The following is a 17,130-nucleotide window of genomic DNA, read 5'->3' as shown; positions in this document are numbered from 1 at the left end:
TTTTTCTGAGATGATGTCTTGCTGTGTTTCCCAGGCTGCAGTGCAGTGGTGTGATCTTGGTTCACTGCAACCTCCACCTCCCAGGTTTAAGCGATTCTTCTGCCTGAGCCTCCTGAGTGGCTGGGACTACAGGAATGCACCACCATGCCCAGCTAATTTTTATATTTTTAGCAGAGATGGCGTTTTGCCACATTGACCAGGCTGCTCTCGAACTCCTGACCTCAGGTGATCTGTCTGTCTGCTTTGGCTTCCCAAAGTGCTGGGATTATAGGCATGAGCCACTGCACCCGGCCTAATCCTTGTGTTTTTTGTAGAGACAGGGTTTCACCATGTTGCCCAGGCTGGTTTGGAACTCCTGACCTCAAGTGATCCTCTGCCTTGGCCTCCCAAAGTGCTGGGATGACAAGTGTGAGCCACCACACCTGGCTGAGCCGTGGTCTTGAGTGAGTTACTCCCGGTCCCACCACTTGGCCTTGTTCATGCCTGTTGTCTGCTCTCCTGACCAGAAGGTAAGCATTATTGAGGGCAGGACCTTGGCTGCCTCTTTTATTCCTGTACACCCGCTTCTCATTCACTCAGCAACCCCAGGCTCTCTTGCACCTGTTCCCTCTCCTCAGAGGGACTGGCTGTCCCCATTCTGCCTCCTGCCAGGCCAGGCTTTTCTCCCAATGAAAGGCGCTGTGCTTACTACACACTCTCTCTTCCTAAGTTACCAACTTTGCTTTCCCCACCAGATTACTTCTATCAGCATGTAAATATATTATCATCTTCCCTCTTTTATTTTGAAAGAAATAAGGTCTCATTTTGTTGCCCAGGCTGGAATGCAGTGACACGATCTCAGCTCACTGCCACCTTGGATTCCTGGGCTCAAGGGATAATCCCACCTCAGCCTCCCAAGTGGCTAAGACTACAGGTGCTCACCACCAGGCCTGGCTAATATTTTAATTTTTTGTAGAGACAGGGTCTCGTCTTGCCCAGGCTGGTCTCAAACCGCTGGGCTTAAATGATCCTCCTATCTCAGCCTCCCAAAGTGCTGGGATTACAGATGTGTGCCACCAAAGCCGGCTAATCTTCCTTCTTTAAGAAAAAAACAAAGTCTCCTGATACCACCTCACCTCCATCATCCCTCTCTGCTCCCCTTCTATTGCAAAATTCCTTGAAAGCGTTGGCTGTCCTGACTCCACACTTCCATCTCCAATCAGGCTCTGCCTAGCACTCCCTAAAGCTGCTCTTGCCATGCCACGGTCAGATCTCTGCCCTCATCTGAGTTGACCCCTTGGCAGCATTAGACACAGATGCCCATTCACTCTGTCCTTCTGGAAATGCCCCCTGCTCTAGACTCCTGCCCCTCACTGGTTGCTCTGCCCCTGCCTCTGGTGCTGGCTCCTCCTCACTCGTGCTCCATTTCTCAGTGTTGTGGAGACCCGGGGATTTGTCCTCAGTCCTCCCCCGTGCTCTGGGCTCCCTCCCTCCCTAGAAGTCGTCTTCCTGCCCATGACTCCATTTTCCTCACGTTTCTTTGTCCTTCCTAATACCAGACGTCCTCCTTGACATCTCTTCTTGGGTGTCTAGAACAGGAGCAAAGCAGAGACCTCAGGTTCCTCTCATCTGCTGCTACCCAGGCTTGTGTCTCACTTAATGACATCACCTGTGGCTCACGCCCCAGACCTAGAGTCCTTGTTTTTATCTTCCAACTTTTTTTTTTTTCCTGTGATAACATACACGTAACATTTACCATCTTTGTTTGTTTGTTTTGAGACAGAGTCTCACTCTGTTGCCCAGGCTGGAGAGCAGAGGCTGGAGATCTTGGCTCACTGCAACCTCTGCCTCCTGTGTTCAAGCAATTCTCCTGCCTCAGCCTCCCAAGTAGCTAGGATCACAGGTGTGCACCACCACGCCTGGCTAATTTTTGTATTTTTAGTAGGGACAGGGTTTCGCCATGTTGGCCAAACTGGTCTCGAACTCCTGACCTCAGGTGATGTGCCTGCCTCGGCCTCCCAAAGTGCTGGGATTACAGGCATAAGCCACCACACCCGGCCACATTTACCATCTTAATGATTTTCTTTCTTTCTTTTTTTTTTTTTTGAGATGAATTCTCACTCTGTTGCCACGCTGGAGTGTGGTGGCATGATCTCGGCTCATTACAACCTCCGCCTCCTGGGTTCAAGCAATTCCCCTGCCTCAGCCTCCTGAGTAGCTGGAACTACAGGTGCACGCTACCAAGCCTGGCTAATTTTTTGTATTTTAGTAGAGACAGGATTTCACCATGTTGGTCAGGATGGCCTCGATCTCCTGACCTCGTGATCCACCCGCCTCAGCCTCTCAAAGTGCTGGGATTATAGGAACGAGCCACTGCGTCCAGCCAGTGATTTCCTTTTTTTTAGAGCAGAGTCCTGCTATGTTGCCCAGGCTGGTCTTTTCATCTTGTAGAACAGAAACTCCATATCCATTAAATAATAACCTCCTATCACCACTCCCCCGAGCCCTGGCAACTACCGTTTCCACTTCCTGTCTCTATGGATTTGACTAAGAATCTCATATAAAGCCAGGCGCGGTGGCTCACGCCTGTAATCCCAGCACTTTGGGAGGCTGAGGCGGGCGGATCCTGAGGTCAGGAGATTAAGACCATCCTGGCTACATGGTGAAACCCCATCTCTACTAAAAATACAAAAAAAAAAAAAAAATTTTGCCTGGAGTGGTGGTGGGTGCCTGTAGTCCCAGCTACTTGAGAGGCTGAGGCAGGAGAATAGAGTGAACCTGGGGAGCGGAGCTTCCAGTGAGCCAAGATCGTCCCACTGCACTCCAGCCTGGGTGACAGAGCAAGACTCCGTCTCAAAAAAAAAAGAATCTCATGTAAGTGGAATTGCTTTGTCTTTTTGTGACTGGCTTATTTCACTTAGCATAACATCCTCAAAGCTCATCCATGTGGCAGCATGTGGCAGAATTTCCTCCCTTTTTAAGGCTGAATAATCTATTGTACGTACAGACCACATCTGGCATATCCATTCATCTGTCAATGGACACTTGGGTTGCTTTCATCTGTTATCCACTGTGAATAATACAGCTATGAACATAAGTGTACAAAGATCTCCTTGAGACCCTGCTTTCAATTCTCTGGGGTATATACCCAGAAATGAAGTTTCAGCATCTTATAGTAGTAATTCTATCTTTAATTTTCTGAGGAACTGCTATCATACTCTTTTCTTTTCTCTCTTCTCTTCTCTTCTCTTTTCTTTCTTTTTTGAGACAGAGTTTTGCTCTTGTTGCCCAGGTGGGAGTGCAATGGCATGGTCTTGGCTCACTGCAACCTCTGCCTCCCAGGTTCAGGCGATTCTCCTGGCTCAGCCCCTGGGGTAGCTGGAACTACAGGCACGTGCCACCATGCCTGGCTAATTTTTGTATTTTTAGTAGAGACAGGGTTTTGCCATATTGGCCAGGCTGGTCTTGAACTCCTGACCTGAAGTGATCTGCCCGCCTCGACCTCCCAAAGTGCTGGGGTTACAGGTGTGAGCCACCATGCCTGGCCTATCATACTGTTTACCACAGTAGCTGTACCATTTTCCATTTTCCATTTCCACCAGCAGTACATAGGTGTTCCAGTTTCCTTGTCAACACTTGTTATTTTCTGTTTTTTTTTTTTTTTTTTTTTTTTCTTGTTATAGCAGTCGTCCTGATGAGTGTGAGCCTAGAGTCTTTTTTTTTTTTTTTGAGACAGAGTCTCATTCTGTCTCCCAGGCTGGAGTGCAGTGGTGTGATCTTGGCTCACTGTAACTTCTGCCTCCCGGGTTCAAGTGATTCTCATGCCTCAGCCTCCCAAGTAGGTGGGATCACAGGTGTGCGCCACCACAGTCCAGCTAATTTTTTTGTACTTTTAGTGGAGACAGGGTTTTGCCATGTTGCCTAGGCTGGTCTCAAACTCCTGGCCTCAAGTGATCTGCCCACCTCAGCCACTCAAAGTGTTGGGATTACAGGTGTAAGCCACCGCACCTGGCCTAAACTGTATTTATTTGTTGACATGTAATGGTCTAGACTGTACATATTTGTTGACATGTAATGGTCTAGACTTGAACTAGGTCACAAGCTCCATTCACCATGAAGTCACCAGTTTCACAACTGTGTTTGGTATGTCGTCCTCAATATGTATGTTAACTAAACACTGATTATTTCACTTTTCTCAGTGACGTCTGAGAAGCAAGATAATGCAAATAAAACACTTGGAGTAAACGCTTAGCAAGCAGTAGGGTTGAAAATAACTATAGTTGGCCGGGCGCGGTGGCTCAAGCCTGTAATCCCAGCACTTTGGGAGGCCGAGACGGATGGATCACGAGGTCAGGAGATCAAGACCATCCTGGCTAACACGGTGAAACCCCGTCTCTACTAAAAACTACAAAAAACTAGCCGGGAGACGAGGCGGGCGCCTGTAGTCCCAGCTACTCGGGAGGCTGAGACAGGAGAATGGCGTGAACCCAGGAGGCGGAGCTTGCAGTGAGCTGAGATCCGGCCACTGCACTCCAGCCTGGGCGGCAGAACAAAACTCCGTCTCAAAAAAAAAAAAAAAAAGAAAAAGAAAAGAAAAGAAAATAACTATAGTTGACGGGCGCGGTGGCTCACGCCTGTAATCCCAGCACTTTGGGAAGCTGAGGCGGGTGGATCACCTGAGGTAGGGAGTTCGAGACCAGCCTGACCAACATGGAGAAACCCCGTCTCTGCTAAAAATGCAAAATTAGCTGGGCGTTTTTCACATGCCTGTAATCCCAGCTACTCAGGAGGGCTGAGGCAGCAGAATTCCTTAAACCTGGGAGGCGGAGGTTGTGGTGAGCTGAGATCACACCATTGCAACTTCAGCCTGGGCAACAAGAGCAAAATTCCATCTCAAAAAAAAAAAAAAAAAAATTCTAGTTGAGTATTCTGAAGCCTAGAAAGGAGACCCAATTTTCCCATGCCAAAAACTCCTTTAATTGTTTTCCTGAATTAAAGGCAAATGCTCAATTTCTGTCAAGTCTAAAACAAACTAGCAATCAAAAGCAGTTCTGGGCCGGGCGCGGTGGCTTATGCCTGTAATCCTAACACTTCAGGATGCTGAGGCAGGTGGATCGCTTGAGCTCAGGAGTTCGAGAACAGCCTGGGCAACATGGTGGAACCCTGTCTCTACAGAAAACACAAAAATTAGCCAGGCATGGTGGCTCGCACCTGTACTACCAGCTACTTGAAGGGGCTGAGGCGGGAGGATCACTTGAGCCCAGGAGGCGGAGGCTGCAGTGAGCCAAGATTGTGCCGCTGCACTCTAGCATGGGCAACAGAATGTGACCCTGTCTCAAAAAAGAAAAAAAAAAAAAAGGCAGTTCTGGGGCTCCCACTCCATTGTGATATTGGGGGCCCAAGATGGTGGCCATGAATCCAGCCTCACTGTCATCTTGGCCCTCTGGCGACTACAGGGCTTCCGAAGTCCGAGGCCTCTGTCCCTGTTGCAGATACAGACTCTGAGCCCCAAGGTGGGTAGGGGTCTGTCTCAGAATATGTCTTATTATTTCAGGACCCAGCACCAAGCTCTGCTCCCAGCAGGCACTCAGCCTGTGGGTGAATAATGGTGCCAAGCCCCTGACATCTTTCCTTCCAGCTTCTCTAGCCCTTACACACCTGGATTCCTCCTTCTGCCTTCTCTGAGCCCCTTCGACCTGGCACCACATGTCCTGCACAGACTACTGGGTTGACCTCTGTGCAGCTCTTGTGTCACTGCCCTGCTACCCCTGAGCCTGCGGGGGCTCCCTGTGACTGTCACGCCCATCCCTTCATCCACCTGTGCCACACGTGCAGTCATGTGGATACAGGGGTGCCTAGTCCCCAGCCTCGGGGTGCTCTAATCTAGTGTTTATTCTTGTAGCTTTGTGCAAGGTGTTAAGAGGGACATTAGAGTGCTAAGGCCAAATGCTCCACTCTAGGACTGTGCAGGACGGGTCTCCGGGTGCAGGTGGGCCTTAGACCCACCTAGTTCTCTCTCATTTTTCACTTGTTAAAAACGATTATGTAGTTAAAGAATTATATAGTTCTGAAGATTATATAGTTAAAGGATATGCTGGGAATGCAATATCCTAAGATAGAGAGGGACTGGCTGCAACACCCCCAGGATCTATCTGTTCCACTCCCCTGAGCCCCAGAAATAGGACAGCCTTCAAGGCTTTAGCCCACCAAAGCATGTCACCTTGAAGTATAAAACCCAGGGTGAGCTGCTTTCTGGGGTCCCTCAGCAAGTGGGGCACATGTAGACAAGACTCCCTCTGCACCAGACAGCTTTCCTGAGCCTTGGGGGCCAGGCTCACAGTGGATCCCATGCTTCTGTTGTCCTTTGCTGCCCATCTTTAGTAATAAACCCATTTTATATAACATGTATGAATGGATATTCTGCCTCACTGGACTCAGACAAGTTGGTAACCAGTAGATGGTGAGCCTGTCTCACCTACTAGATGCTTTGTATCACAGCCAGCCTAGCTTTTCAGCCGCTTTGACCATCGTATCCAATATGCTTGTCCCATGAGGCCCAGATGATGGCCTCCATTGTCAGTCTTCATTCACCTTCTTTCCTATCTCTGTAACTTTCCTTGTGATGGGTCTGCTGCTGCCTGGCTGCCCTTTCTTTTCTTTGCTTTTTTTTTTTTTTTTTTTTTTTGAGACGGAGTTTCATTCGCTGCCTAGGCTGGAGTGCAATGGCACGATCTCAGCTCACTGCAGTCTCTGCCTCCTGGGTTCAAGTGATTCTCCTGCCTCAGCCTCCCAAATAGCCGGGACTACAGGCACCTGCCACCATGCCCAGCTAATTTTTTGTGGGTTTTTTTTTTTTTTTTTGAGACAAAGTCTCGCTCTTGTCCCCCAGGCTAGGGTGCGATGGCGCCATCTCAGCTCACTGCAGCCTCTGCCTCCCGGGTTCAAGTGATTCTCCTGCCTCGGCCCCCTGAGTAGCTGGGATTATAGGTGCCTGCCACCATGCCTGGCTAATTTTTTTGTATTTTTAGTAGAGACAGGATTTCCCTGTGTTGGCCAAGCTGGTCTCGAACTCTAACCTCAGGTGATCCACGTGCCTCGGCCTCCCAAAGTGCTCGGATTACAGGCGTGAGCCACTGCACCCATCCCTGGCTACTCCCCTTTCTACTCCCTGGCTCTGTCGGTATTCCGTTACCTCTGTACAGTCTAATATCAGTCCTCCCTCTCCAGAAAGCTACCCAATGGTCCCAGGGCTCCTCTGAGTGCCTGCAGGACTTCCTGTCCAGGACTCTCATCTCTTGTGGTGCCACCAGCTCAGCTGCATCCTCCGGAGCAGGGAGCAGGGGCCCTCCTCGGCTTTCCTTGTCCTTTCCCTCCAAGCACTGGGCCTGGTATGCCACAGAGACTCAGTATGTACTTGTGGAGCCAAATTGTGCCCTCTCCTCTTCTTCCCCACAGTATCCAGCCCACTCTGTGCATGGGGTAGGGATGGGGGAAAAGGTGGAAACGCACAGGCAAGGAATAGTTCTTATTTCTCTCTCTCTCTCTCTTTTTTTTTTCCGAGACAGAGTCATGCTCTGTTGCTCAGGATGGAGTGCAGTGGCGCGATCTTGGCTCACTGCATGCTCTGCCTCACAGGTTCAAGCGATTCTCCTGCCTCAGCCTCCTGAGTAGCTGGGACTACAGGCGCACGCCACCATGCCTGACTAATTTTTGTATTTTGGCCAGGCAGGTCCTGAACCCCTGACCTCAGGTGACCCACCCGCCTCGGCCTCCCAAATTGCTGGGATTATAGGCATAAGCCACCGCATCCAGCCTAGTTCCTATTTCTCATCTGACTTCTCACCAGTTCAGAGAGGTACCTTGTCTTATTCCCATCCATTTATTTATTCACCACATTCCTGTTGAGTACCTACCACATGCTGGGCATTGTTTGAGGCACAAAACACAGAGGGTAAGTCAACTAGCGAGGCTGCCCTCAGGGAGCTTGCATTCTAGATGATGAATAGGTTGACAACTTAAAGATCATGTCAGAGAGAGAAAGTACTACAAAGACAATAAAACAGGGCAATGTGATAAGCAGAGCGTGGCTGACAGGTTCCTTGAGATCGGCTGGCCAGGGAAGGCCTTGTGGAAAAACTGATGTCGAAACTGAAAAGTGAATGACTCAAAAGAGTTAGCCATTAGACTGTCTATGGGGAGGAGTTCAGGCACAGGCACACTCAAAGGCCCTGAGGTGAGACTAGGCTTAGCATATTCAAAGGCTGGAGGTCAGACCAGAGTGGCTAGACATAGGGCTTTATGGATCTTGGTGCAGATTTTGGATCTTATTCTAAGAAGATGAGACTTGGACTAGGGTAATGAAAGAGGGGATGGAAAGAAGGGATGGATTCAGGATTTATTTTGTAGGTAGCACTAAACAGGGCTTGTTGACACACGTGAAAGGATTATCGAGAGAAAAGGAGGAATCAGGTGATTTTGAGCTGGGCTGCATGAGCCCCTTGGGTGAGAAAGGCAGTGTCGTTTGCTGGACTGAAGAAGACTGCTGTGGTCATGTTTGAGAAGTGAATTAGCCAGCCAGAGGGAATTCAAGTAGACCATTGTATATGTGAACATGGAATTTAAAAGCAAGGTCTATGGCTGGGTGTGGTGGCTCACGCCTGTAATCCGAGCACTTTGGGAGGCCGAGGCAGGCGGATCACCTGAGGTAAGGAGTTTGAGAGCAGCCTGGCCAATATGGTGAAACCCCGTCTCTACTAAAAATACACAAATTAGCCAGGTGAGGTGGTGCGTGCCTGTAATCCCACCTACTCAGGAGGCTGAGGCAAGAGAATCGCTTGAATCTCAGAGACAGAGGTTGCAGTGAGCTGAGACTGTACCACTGCACTCCAGCCTGGGCAACATTGACACTCTAGCCTGTGTCAATAAAAAAAAAAAAAAGGCAAAGTCTCGCCTGAAGATGTGGATTTGGGAATCATCAGAGGGACCGAATAAGATCATCCAGGCAGAGAATGGAGATGGGAGACCAGAGCGCGGAGCCCTGAGGGTGGAGAAGATGAGGAGGAACTAGGGAGGGAGACTGAGAAGGAGTCGCTAGTGACATGGGAGGAGAACCAAGGTGGGGCTGTCACAGACCTGCAGAAGGTAGCATTGAGAAGAAGAGAGGGAGCCGTTGTGTCTTCTGCTGTTTCGAGGTGGGCTCTGTAAGGACAGAGCTTTTCCATTTGATAAGCCAGATGGAGATCATGGAGACCTCGATAAAAGCTCTCCTATGGGGACGTGTTGAGAAAAGACAAGCAGAGGAGGTGAGGGGGACAATTATTGAGGAACGGTGCTGCAAAGGGGAGCAAAGAAAGATGGCTTTTGATGTCGGGCATGCTGGTGCACGCCTGTAGTCCCAGCTACTCGGGAGGCTGAGACTAGCTTGAACCCGGGAGGTAGAGGTTGCAGTGAGCCGTGATCACACCACTGCACTCCAGCCTGGGCAACAGAGATTCTGTCTCAAAAAAAAAAAAAAAAAAAAAAAAAAAAAAAGGAAAAAAAATAAAGAAAGGCAGCTTTTGATATTGTGGAGGCTAAGCCATGTTTGTATGCTGATGGACTCATCCTGTAGTAATGCAGAGAGGGATCATGTGGTGGGGGAGGGGACGAGAGCTAATGAATAAGTGGGGAGACAGCCATGGGACCTGGGGCCCATCTTCACAGCTCCCATTGCAGCCAAATCAAGGCAGGGAGTGTGGTGGGTTTGGGAACGCTTCTTCTCATCTGATGCTTCTGTTTGTCAGTGACACACGAGTGAGATGAGGGGTGCGGAGGATGCTGTTGTGAAATGATGACCTGGAGCAGAGGGGAGGGCGGTGTGGCCATGGAAAAGTGAGACTTGCCAGCAGCATCCGGCATGAGTGGTTACTGCTTGAAAGTGAAACCCATCAACAAGACAGGATGTTCTCCAGCCGCGTTGAGCTGCTCAACATGGGTACAAGGCTGGGTGGGTTTAGCCAGGGTGGAGTTTTGCCAATGAACACAGCAGGATGAGACAGGGCAGGTGCTGGCAGGGCATGCTAGTGACTGTGTATTTGCAGGTTGCCTGGTCAGGTCAAAGAACTAGGAAGTGGCAGAGCCGGGCCGGGGGAGGGGAGGGTGTCTGGGAGAGGTTGGGGAAGCCTCCCAGGTGTTCAGGGACACTTCGGATTGTGTGGCTGTGGCCGAGGGCAAATGGGTGGAAGAAATCCATGCTGATGTGGAAGAAGCCACCAACTGGGATGGACCCAAGGGCTCCAGAGTGTAAGAGCATTCTTGACGCCCACTCAGAATACACACACAGGCACACACACACGTGTGCACATCCATGTGCACTTTCACACACAGCCACACACACCTTCCTCAGTTTGACGTGCCATAGGTGTTTGATGTGCCATATCTGCCTCTGCCCTTTTCCTCCTCCTGATCCCCCCTGCCCTTCCCCTACACAGCCTGTCCCCATCCCCATTATGGCCCTACTTACTGGTGGAGGAAGAGGCCCCGGTGCTGGCTGGGTCTCCACAGCCTCATCCCTGAATAGAGGAGAAACCCACAGGTGGGGGAAGGGCTCAGCTGAAGGTTTGCCCCCCTGCCCTCCCCTCTCAGCCCCGAGGACACTCAGTTCCACCCCAGCCTCATCCCCTTGGCCTTCTCATCTCAGGGGTCTCCTTATTTCCCCCCATCCTCATGTATACAGGCTCACGGAACCAAGAATTCTGGTATTCCAGCCGTTACACAGATGGGGAAATTGAGACCCAGGGGAGCATGACTTGCCCAAGGTCCTCTACTGGGTCAGGAGCAGTCTGGACTAGAATTCACCTCACCTGAAACTCAGCAGAAGGGCATCCTTGTTGGGGGCAGGGGATGGCACTGGAGGGTGACTTACCCTCCTTTTGTTTTTGTAGGTCCAGGCGTGGATGGCAGGAAGGAGCTGGCTGTCTTTTCCTCTGGAGCCACCATGGACATTGGGGGCATTGCTTCCTGAGAGCTGTCCCCATGTACCCCTGGGCTGGGCTCTGGTGGAGCCTCCTGTGGCCTGATGTGTGGGACATCTGCCTCCCTGGGGCGCTTGTCTCCCAGTGGCTGGCCACGGCCGGCCAAGGGGCAGCAAGGCTCTGCTGGCTGCACTACGTCTGCCTGGTGACCGAGGGTGGATTGATATCCGGGGCCCTGCCAAGGACAAGGACACTTAAGGCTGGGGAACTCCATCCTGGTTCCCAGGTGAACCTCAAAGCTCCAGGTGAACTGGAGACCAGTTACGACACGCTTACTAGGATCCCAGCACTTCAGGCTTCATCTTACTTAATTCTCCCAGTGCCCCTAGAAGGCAGCACAGGTACTCCTACATTTAGAGGGGTGAAGAAATTGAAGCCCAGAGAAGGCGTGACCTACCCAAAGAACCACACTTCCCTGTGGGAGTGGAATGAGAGCATGGAAAATTGAGAAGATCCCCTTTAAATAGGATTTTCGTGTGTGTGTGTGTGTGTGTGTTTTATTTTTTTCTCTTTTTTGAGACAAGTCGCACTCTGTCACCCAGGCTAGAGTACAGTGGCACGAACACAGCTCATTGCAGCCTTAACCTCCTAGGCTCAAGGGATCCCCCTGCTTCAGCCTCCCAAGTGGCTGGGACTACAGATACCTGTCACCACGCCTGGCTGATATTTTTAAATTTTTGGTAGAGATGAGGTCTCACTATGTTGCTCAGGCTGGTCTTGAACTCCTGGGCTCAAGCATTCCTCCTGCCTCAGCCTCCCGAAGTGCTGGGATTACAGGCATGAGCCACCACGCCCAGCCTTAAATGGGATTTTCCAAGAGATATTTCAAAGAACAAGAATCCTTCACGAGGCTCCTTAAAAAGAGGGGTTTTGGCCAGGCGTGGTGGTACACACCTGCAATCTCAGAATTTTGGGAGGCCGAGGGGCAGGTAGATCACTTGAAGTCAGGAATTCATGACCAGCCTGGCCAATATGGTGAAATTCCGTCTCTACTAAAAATACAAAATTAGCTAGGCATGGTGGCTCATGCCTGTAATCCCAGCTATTTGGGAGGCTGAGGCATGAGAATCACTTGAACCCAGGAGGCGGAGGTTGCAATAAACCATGATCACACCACTGCACTCTAGCCTGGGAGACAGAGTGAGACTCTGTCTCTTAAAAAAATATATAAAAAAAGGCCTAAGTGGGTGGATCACATGAGGTTAGGAGTTCGGGACCAGCCTGGCCAACATGGTGAAACCCTGTCTCTATTAAAAATACAAAAATTAGCTGGGCGTAATGGTGTGTGCCTGTAATCCCAGTCACTCAGGAGACTGAGGTGGGAGGATCACTGAACCCGGGAGGCAGAGGTTGCAGTGAGCCAAGATCACACCACTGCACTCCAGCCTGGGCAACAGGGCGAGACTCCATGTCAAACAAAAAAAAAAAGAAAGAAAAGAAAACAAAGAAAAGAAATGTGGTATATTGTGGTATATCCATAGAATGGAAATATTACTGAGCAACCAAAAGAACAACATGTTGATACACGCAATACATGAATCTCTTTCTTTTTCTCTCTCTTTTTTTTTTTTTTTGAGACAGAGTCTTGCTCTGTCCTTCAGGCTGGAGTGCAATGGCGCGATCTTGGCTCACTGCAACCTCCGCCTCCCGGGTTCAAGTGATTCTCCTGCCTCAGCCTCCCGAGTAGCTGGGATTACATGCGCCTGCCACCATGCCTGGCTAATTTTTATTTTTATTTATTTTTTTTTTTTTGAGATGGAGTCTTGCTCAGTTGCCCAGGCTGGAGTGCAGTGGCGCAATCTCGTCTTACTGCAAGCTCCGTCTCCCAGGTTCACGCCATTCTCCTGCCTCAGCCTCCTGAGTAACTGGGACTACAGGTGCCTGCCACTGCACCTGGCTAATTTTTTTTTTTTTTTTTTTTTTTTTTTTTTTTTTTTTTGAGACAGTCTCACTCTGTTGCCCAGGCTGGAGTGCAGTGGCACAATCTCGGCTCAGGTTCACGCCATTCTCCTGCCTCAGCCTCCCGAGTAGCTGGGACTACAGGCGCCCGCCACCACGCCTGGCTAATTTTTTTGTATTTTTAGTAGGAGACGGGGTTTCACTGTGTTAACCAAGATGATTTCGATCTCCTGACCTCGTAATCCACCCGCCTCGGCCTCCCAAAGTGCTGGGATTACAGGCGTGAGCTACCGTGCCTGGTCTTTTTTTTTATATTTTTGGTGAAGACGGGGTTTCACCGTGTTAGCCAGGATGGTCTCGATCTCCTGACCTCGTGATCCACCCACCTTGGCCTCCCAAACTGCTGGGATTACAGGTGTGAGCCACTGTGCCTGGCCTCGCCTGGCTAGTTTTTATATTTTTAGTAGAGATGGGGTTTCACCAGGTTGGCCAAGCTGGTCTTGAACTCCTGACCTCAGGTGATTTACCCGCCTCAGCCTCCCAAAGTGCTGGGATTACAGGCTGAGCCACTGCACTCGGCCTAGATGAATCTCAAATAGTCATGTGAAGTGAACGAAGCCAGACAGAAAGAATGTACACTGTACAATTCCATTTGTGTAAAATTCAATGAAATACAAACAAATCTATAGTGATAGTTGGTGGTTGCCTGAGGATAGGAGACTAGTGGGAGGGGGGATGAGAAAGGGCACGAGGAAATGGTTGGAGTGATGGTTATGTTTGCTTTCTTGATTGTGGGGATGGTTTTGTGGGTGTGTACATATGTCAAAACATTAAATTGTACACTTGAAGTATATGCAAGTGTATGCCAATTATACCTCACTGAAGCTGTTAAAAATAAATCTTACAAGGCCAGGTGCGGTGGCTCACACCTGTAATCCCAGCACTTTGGGAGGCCAAGGCAGGCGGATCACAAGGTCAGGGGACTGAGACCATCCTGGCTAACACAGTGAAACCCTGTCTCTACTAAAAATACAAAAAAATTAGCCAGGCATGGTGGCAGGTGCCTGTAGTCCCAGCTACTTGGGAGGCTGAGGTAGGAGAATGGCGTGAACCTGGAAGGCAGAACTTGCAGTGAGCCAAGATCGTGCCACTGCACTCCAACCTGGGTGACAGAGTGAGACTCCGTCTCAAAAAAAAAAAAAAAAAAAACTTAAAATAAAAAAAGATTTTGTAGTCAAATAAGTTTGGGAAAGGCAATATACTCTAACCATATCTTTTTTTTTTGAGACAAGGTCTCACTCTGTCACCCAGGCTGGAGCACAGTGATATGATCTTGGCTCACTGCTACCTTGACCCCAGGCTCAGGGGATCCTCCCATATCAGTATCTGGAGTAGCTGGGGCCACAGACATATGCCACCACATCCAGCTAACTTTTGTATTTTTTGTAGGGACGGGGTTTCACCGTGTTGCCCTGATCTCAAACTCCTGGGCTCAAGCAATCCTCCCGCCTCAGCCTCCCAAAGTGCTGGGATTACAGGGACAAGCCACGGCACCTGGCCTCTAATCGTATCTTGCAAAATCTTACAAAGGCTCAGCAGCTAGTAAACTGCTTCCAGGATATCATAGCATACAGAAACCTGTTTTGGCTTTGTTAAACTCAGCATGTCCCAATATTATCTGTATACAGAACCTGGCACCTCCTCCCTCCCCGCTGCACCCACTGACATACCGTGGGGCCACTCTGGAAACAAGACTTATTTTTATTTTATTTTATTTTTTTTTTTTATTTTTTTTTTATTTATTTATTTTTTTTTTTGAGACGGAGTCTTGCTCTGTCGCCCAGGCTGGAGTGCAGTGGCTGGATCTCAGCTCACTGCAACCTCCGCCTCCCAGGTTCACGCCATTCTCCTGCCTCAGCCTCCCGAGTAGCTGGGACCACAGGCGCCGGCCACCTCGCCCGGCTAATTTTTTGTATTTTTTTTTAGTAGAGACGGGGTTTCACCGTGTTAGCCAGGATGGTCTCGATCTCCTGACCTCGTGATCCGCCCGTCTCGGCCTCCCAAAGTGCTGGGATTACAGGCTTGAGCCACCGCGCCCGGCCTTTTATTTTATTTATTTATTTTTTTGAGACGGAGTTTTGCTCTCATCACCCAGGTTGGAGTGCAATGGCGCGATCTCAGCTCATTGCAACTTCCACGTCCCCCGTTCAAGTGATTCTCCTGCCCTGGCTTCCTGAGTAGCTGGGATTACAGGCACGCGCCACCACACCTGGCTAATTTTATATTTTTAGTAGAGATGGGGTTTCACCATGTTGGCCAGGCTAGTCTCGACCTCAGGTGATCCGCCTGCTTTGGCCTCCGAAAGTGCTGGGATTAACAGGCGTGAGCCACCACGCCCGGCCTGGAAACAAGACTTAAATGCTTGTGATGTAGGCTGGGGGAATAGTCCAGTGACCCACAGACTGAGTGCTTGACGTCTTCAGGGCACAGAGGGGAGCAAACACTCTGTAACCCAGGCTGGAGTGCAGTGGCCTGAACGTAGCTCATTGCAGCGTTGACCTTCTGGGCTCAAGGGATCCCCCTGCCTCAGCCTGCCAAGTAGCTGGGACTACAGGTACATGCACCAGAATGGAGGGCATGGTGGGAGGGGCTCTTTCACCTCCTCTGTGGTAGGTCATTCCATACCCTTCTTCCCAGATCTCCTAGGAGGGTACCTGGCGGCTCTCAGGAGGCTCATCCTCCCCGGTTCCCTGGTTCCGTTGCCTCCTCTGCTGGCCCTCGATCTCCTTTCTGGAGCCCAGCTGCTGCAGCCCTTCAGGTCCTTCAGGAACCCAGGAAGGCAGCAACCCCAGCTCACTCTGATCCTGGCCTGCTTGCAGCTCCTGGGACCCTTCCTTGGGGACCCAAGAGGACTGCTTCTTCCTGGAGAAAATAGACAAAGTGACACTTCAGCTCCCAGACTGGGGTACTGTTCTATGTTCTTATAGGGTTAGACATACCATAGGTGCATACCTAATGCCTGGAAGGACAAATGGAGGACTCACAGGAATTCCCCAAATCATAGATACTTTGATGTCAATGTTTGGGGGAGTTAAAATTTAAACTTTCAAAATTATTTGTAGAGACAAGGTCTCACTGTGTTGCCCAGGCTGGTCTTGAACTCCTGGGCTCAAGCAATCTTCCCACTTCGGCCTCCCGAAGTGCTGGGATTAGAGGTGTGCACCATTGCGTCCAGCCTAGAATTTAAGGTTTATAGTATTTTTTAAAACTATTTTTTAGAAAAAAATGAAACAAAAATCAGAACTGGGATGCAGAGAAGACAAGAGATTTGAGCCTAAGGTCATAAAGCTAAAGATAACTTCAAAATTTGAAGCTGTGTCTATCAGATCTCACTTTAGTGTTCTGGAGTGTTTCCTCCAAGCTTCTTCCTACGCATATGTATACTTGCATTTTTTGAGACAGAGTCTTGCTCTGTCACCCAGGTTGGAATGCAGTGGCACGATCTCAGCTCACTGCAACCTCTACCTCCTGGGCTCAAGCAATCCTCCTGCCTTAGCCTCCCAAGTAGCTGAGACTACAGGCATATGCCACCATGCCTGGCTAATCTTATCATATTTTTTGTAGAGATGGGGTTTCACAATGTTGTCCAGGCTGGTCTTGAACTCCTGGGCTTAAGTAATCCTCCTACTTCAACCTCCCGAAGTGTTGAGATTACAGGCGTGAACCATGGTGCCTGGCCATTGCATACACACACACACACACACACACACACACATATATATATTTTGTTTTTTCTTTGAGACGGAATTTCGCTCTTGTTGCCCAGGCTGGAGTGCAGTGGTGTGATCTCGGCTCACTGCAACCTCCGCCTCCTGGGTTCAAGTGATTCTCCTGCCTTAGCCTCCCAAGTAGCTGGGATTACAGGCATGTGCCACCAAGCCCGGCTAATTTTATATTTTTAGTAGAGACGGGGTTTTGCCATGTTGGCCAGGCTGGTTTCAAATCCCTGACCTCAGGTGATCCTCCCACCTTGACCTCCCAAAGTTCTGGGATTGCAGGTGTGAGCCACTGTGGCTGGCCTAGTCTACTTTCTTCAATTAACATCATAGCCTACATTTTTCCTATGCTAAAAATCCTTCAGAAACATGCTTTATATGTTTTTTACATTCATTAAATGTATAAAATTCCATATTTTATAGATAACCATCATTAACCATTTCCCTGTTGTGTGGGCGCTTCA

At 49.6% G+C, this 17,130-nt stretch overlaps 1 protein-coding gene across 2 annotated transcripts in view; it reads right to left on the bottom strand.

The window, feature by feature from the left end:
• SPATA21 (spermatogenesis associated 21) overlaps positions 1-17,130 on the bottom strand; it is a 48,360-nt gene that overhangs the window by 19,766 nt on the left and 11,464 nt on the right. The window contains exons 4-6 of one of the 2 annotated variants that reach the window (XM_023193508.2): positions 15,605-15,812; positions 10,883-11,166; positions 10,481-10,529 (exon numbers count right to left, since the gene is read on the bottom strand). In XM_023193508.2, coding sequence (XP_023049276.1) covers positions 10,481-10,529; positions 10,883-11,166; positions 15,605-15,812 — 541 coding nt within the window. The remainder of the gene's footprint in view (positions 1-10,480; positions 10,530-10,882; positions 11,167-15,604; positions 15,813-17,130) is intronic. The other variant, XM_023193509.2, reaches the window with a different exon arrangement.

Source organism: Piliocolobus tephrosceles, chromosome 1, assembly GCF_002776525.5.
Source record: "Piliocolobus tephrosceles isolate RC106 chromosome 1, ASM277652v3, whole genome shotgun sequence".
Lineage (NCBI taxonomy): Eukaryota > Metazoa > Chordata > Mammalia > Primates > Cercopithecidae > Piliocolobus > Piliocolobus tephrosceles.
The sequence above is the reverse complement of the archived record's forward strand: the minus strand, read 5'-3'. Positions and strand labels throughout refer to the sequence as shown.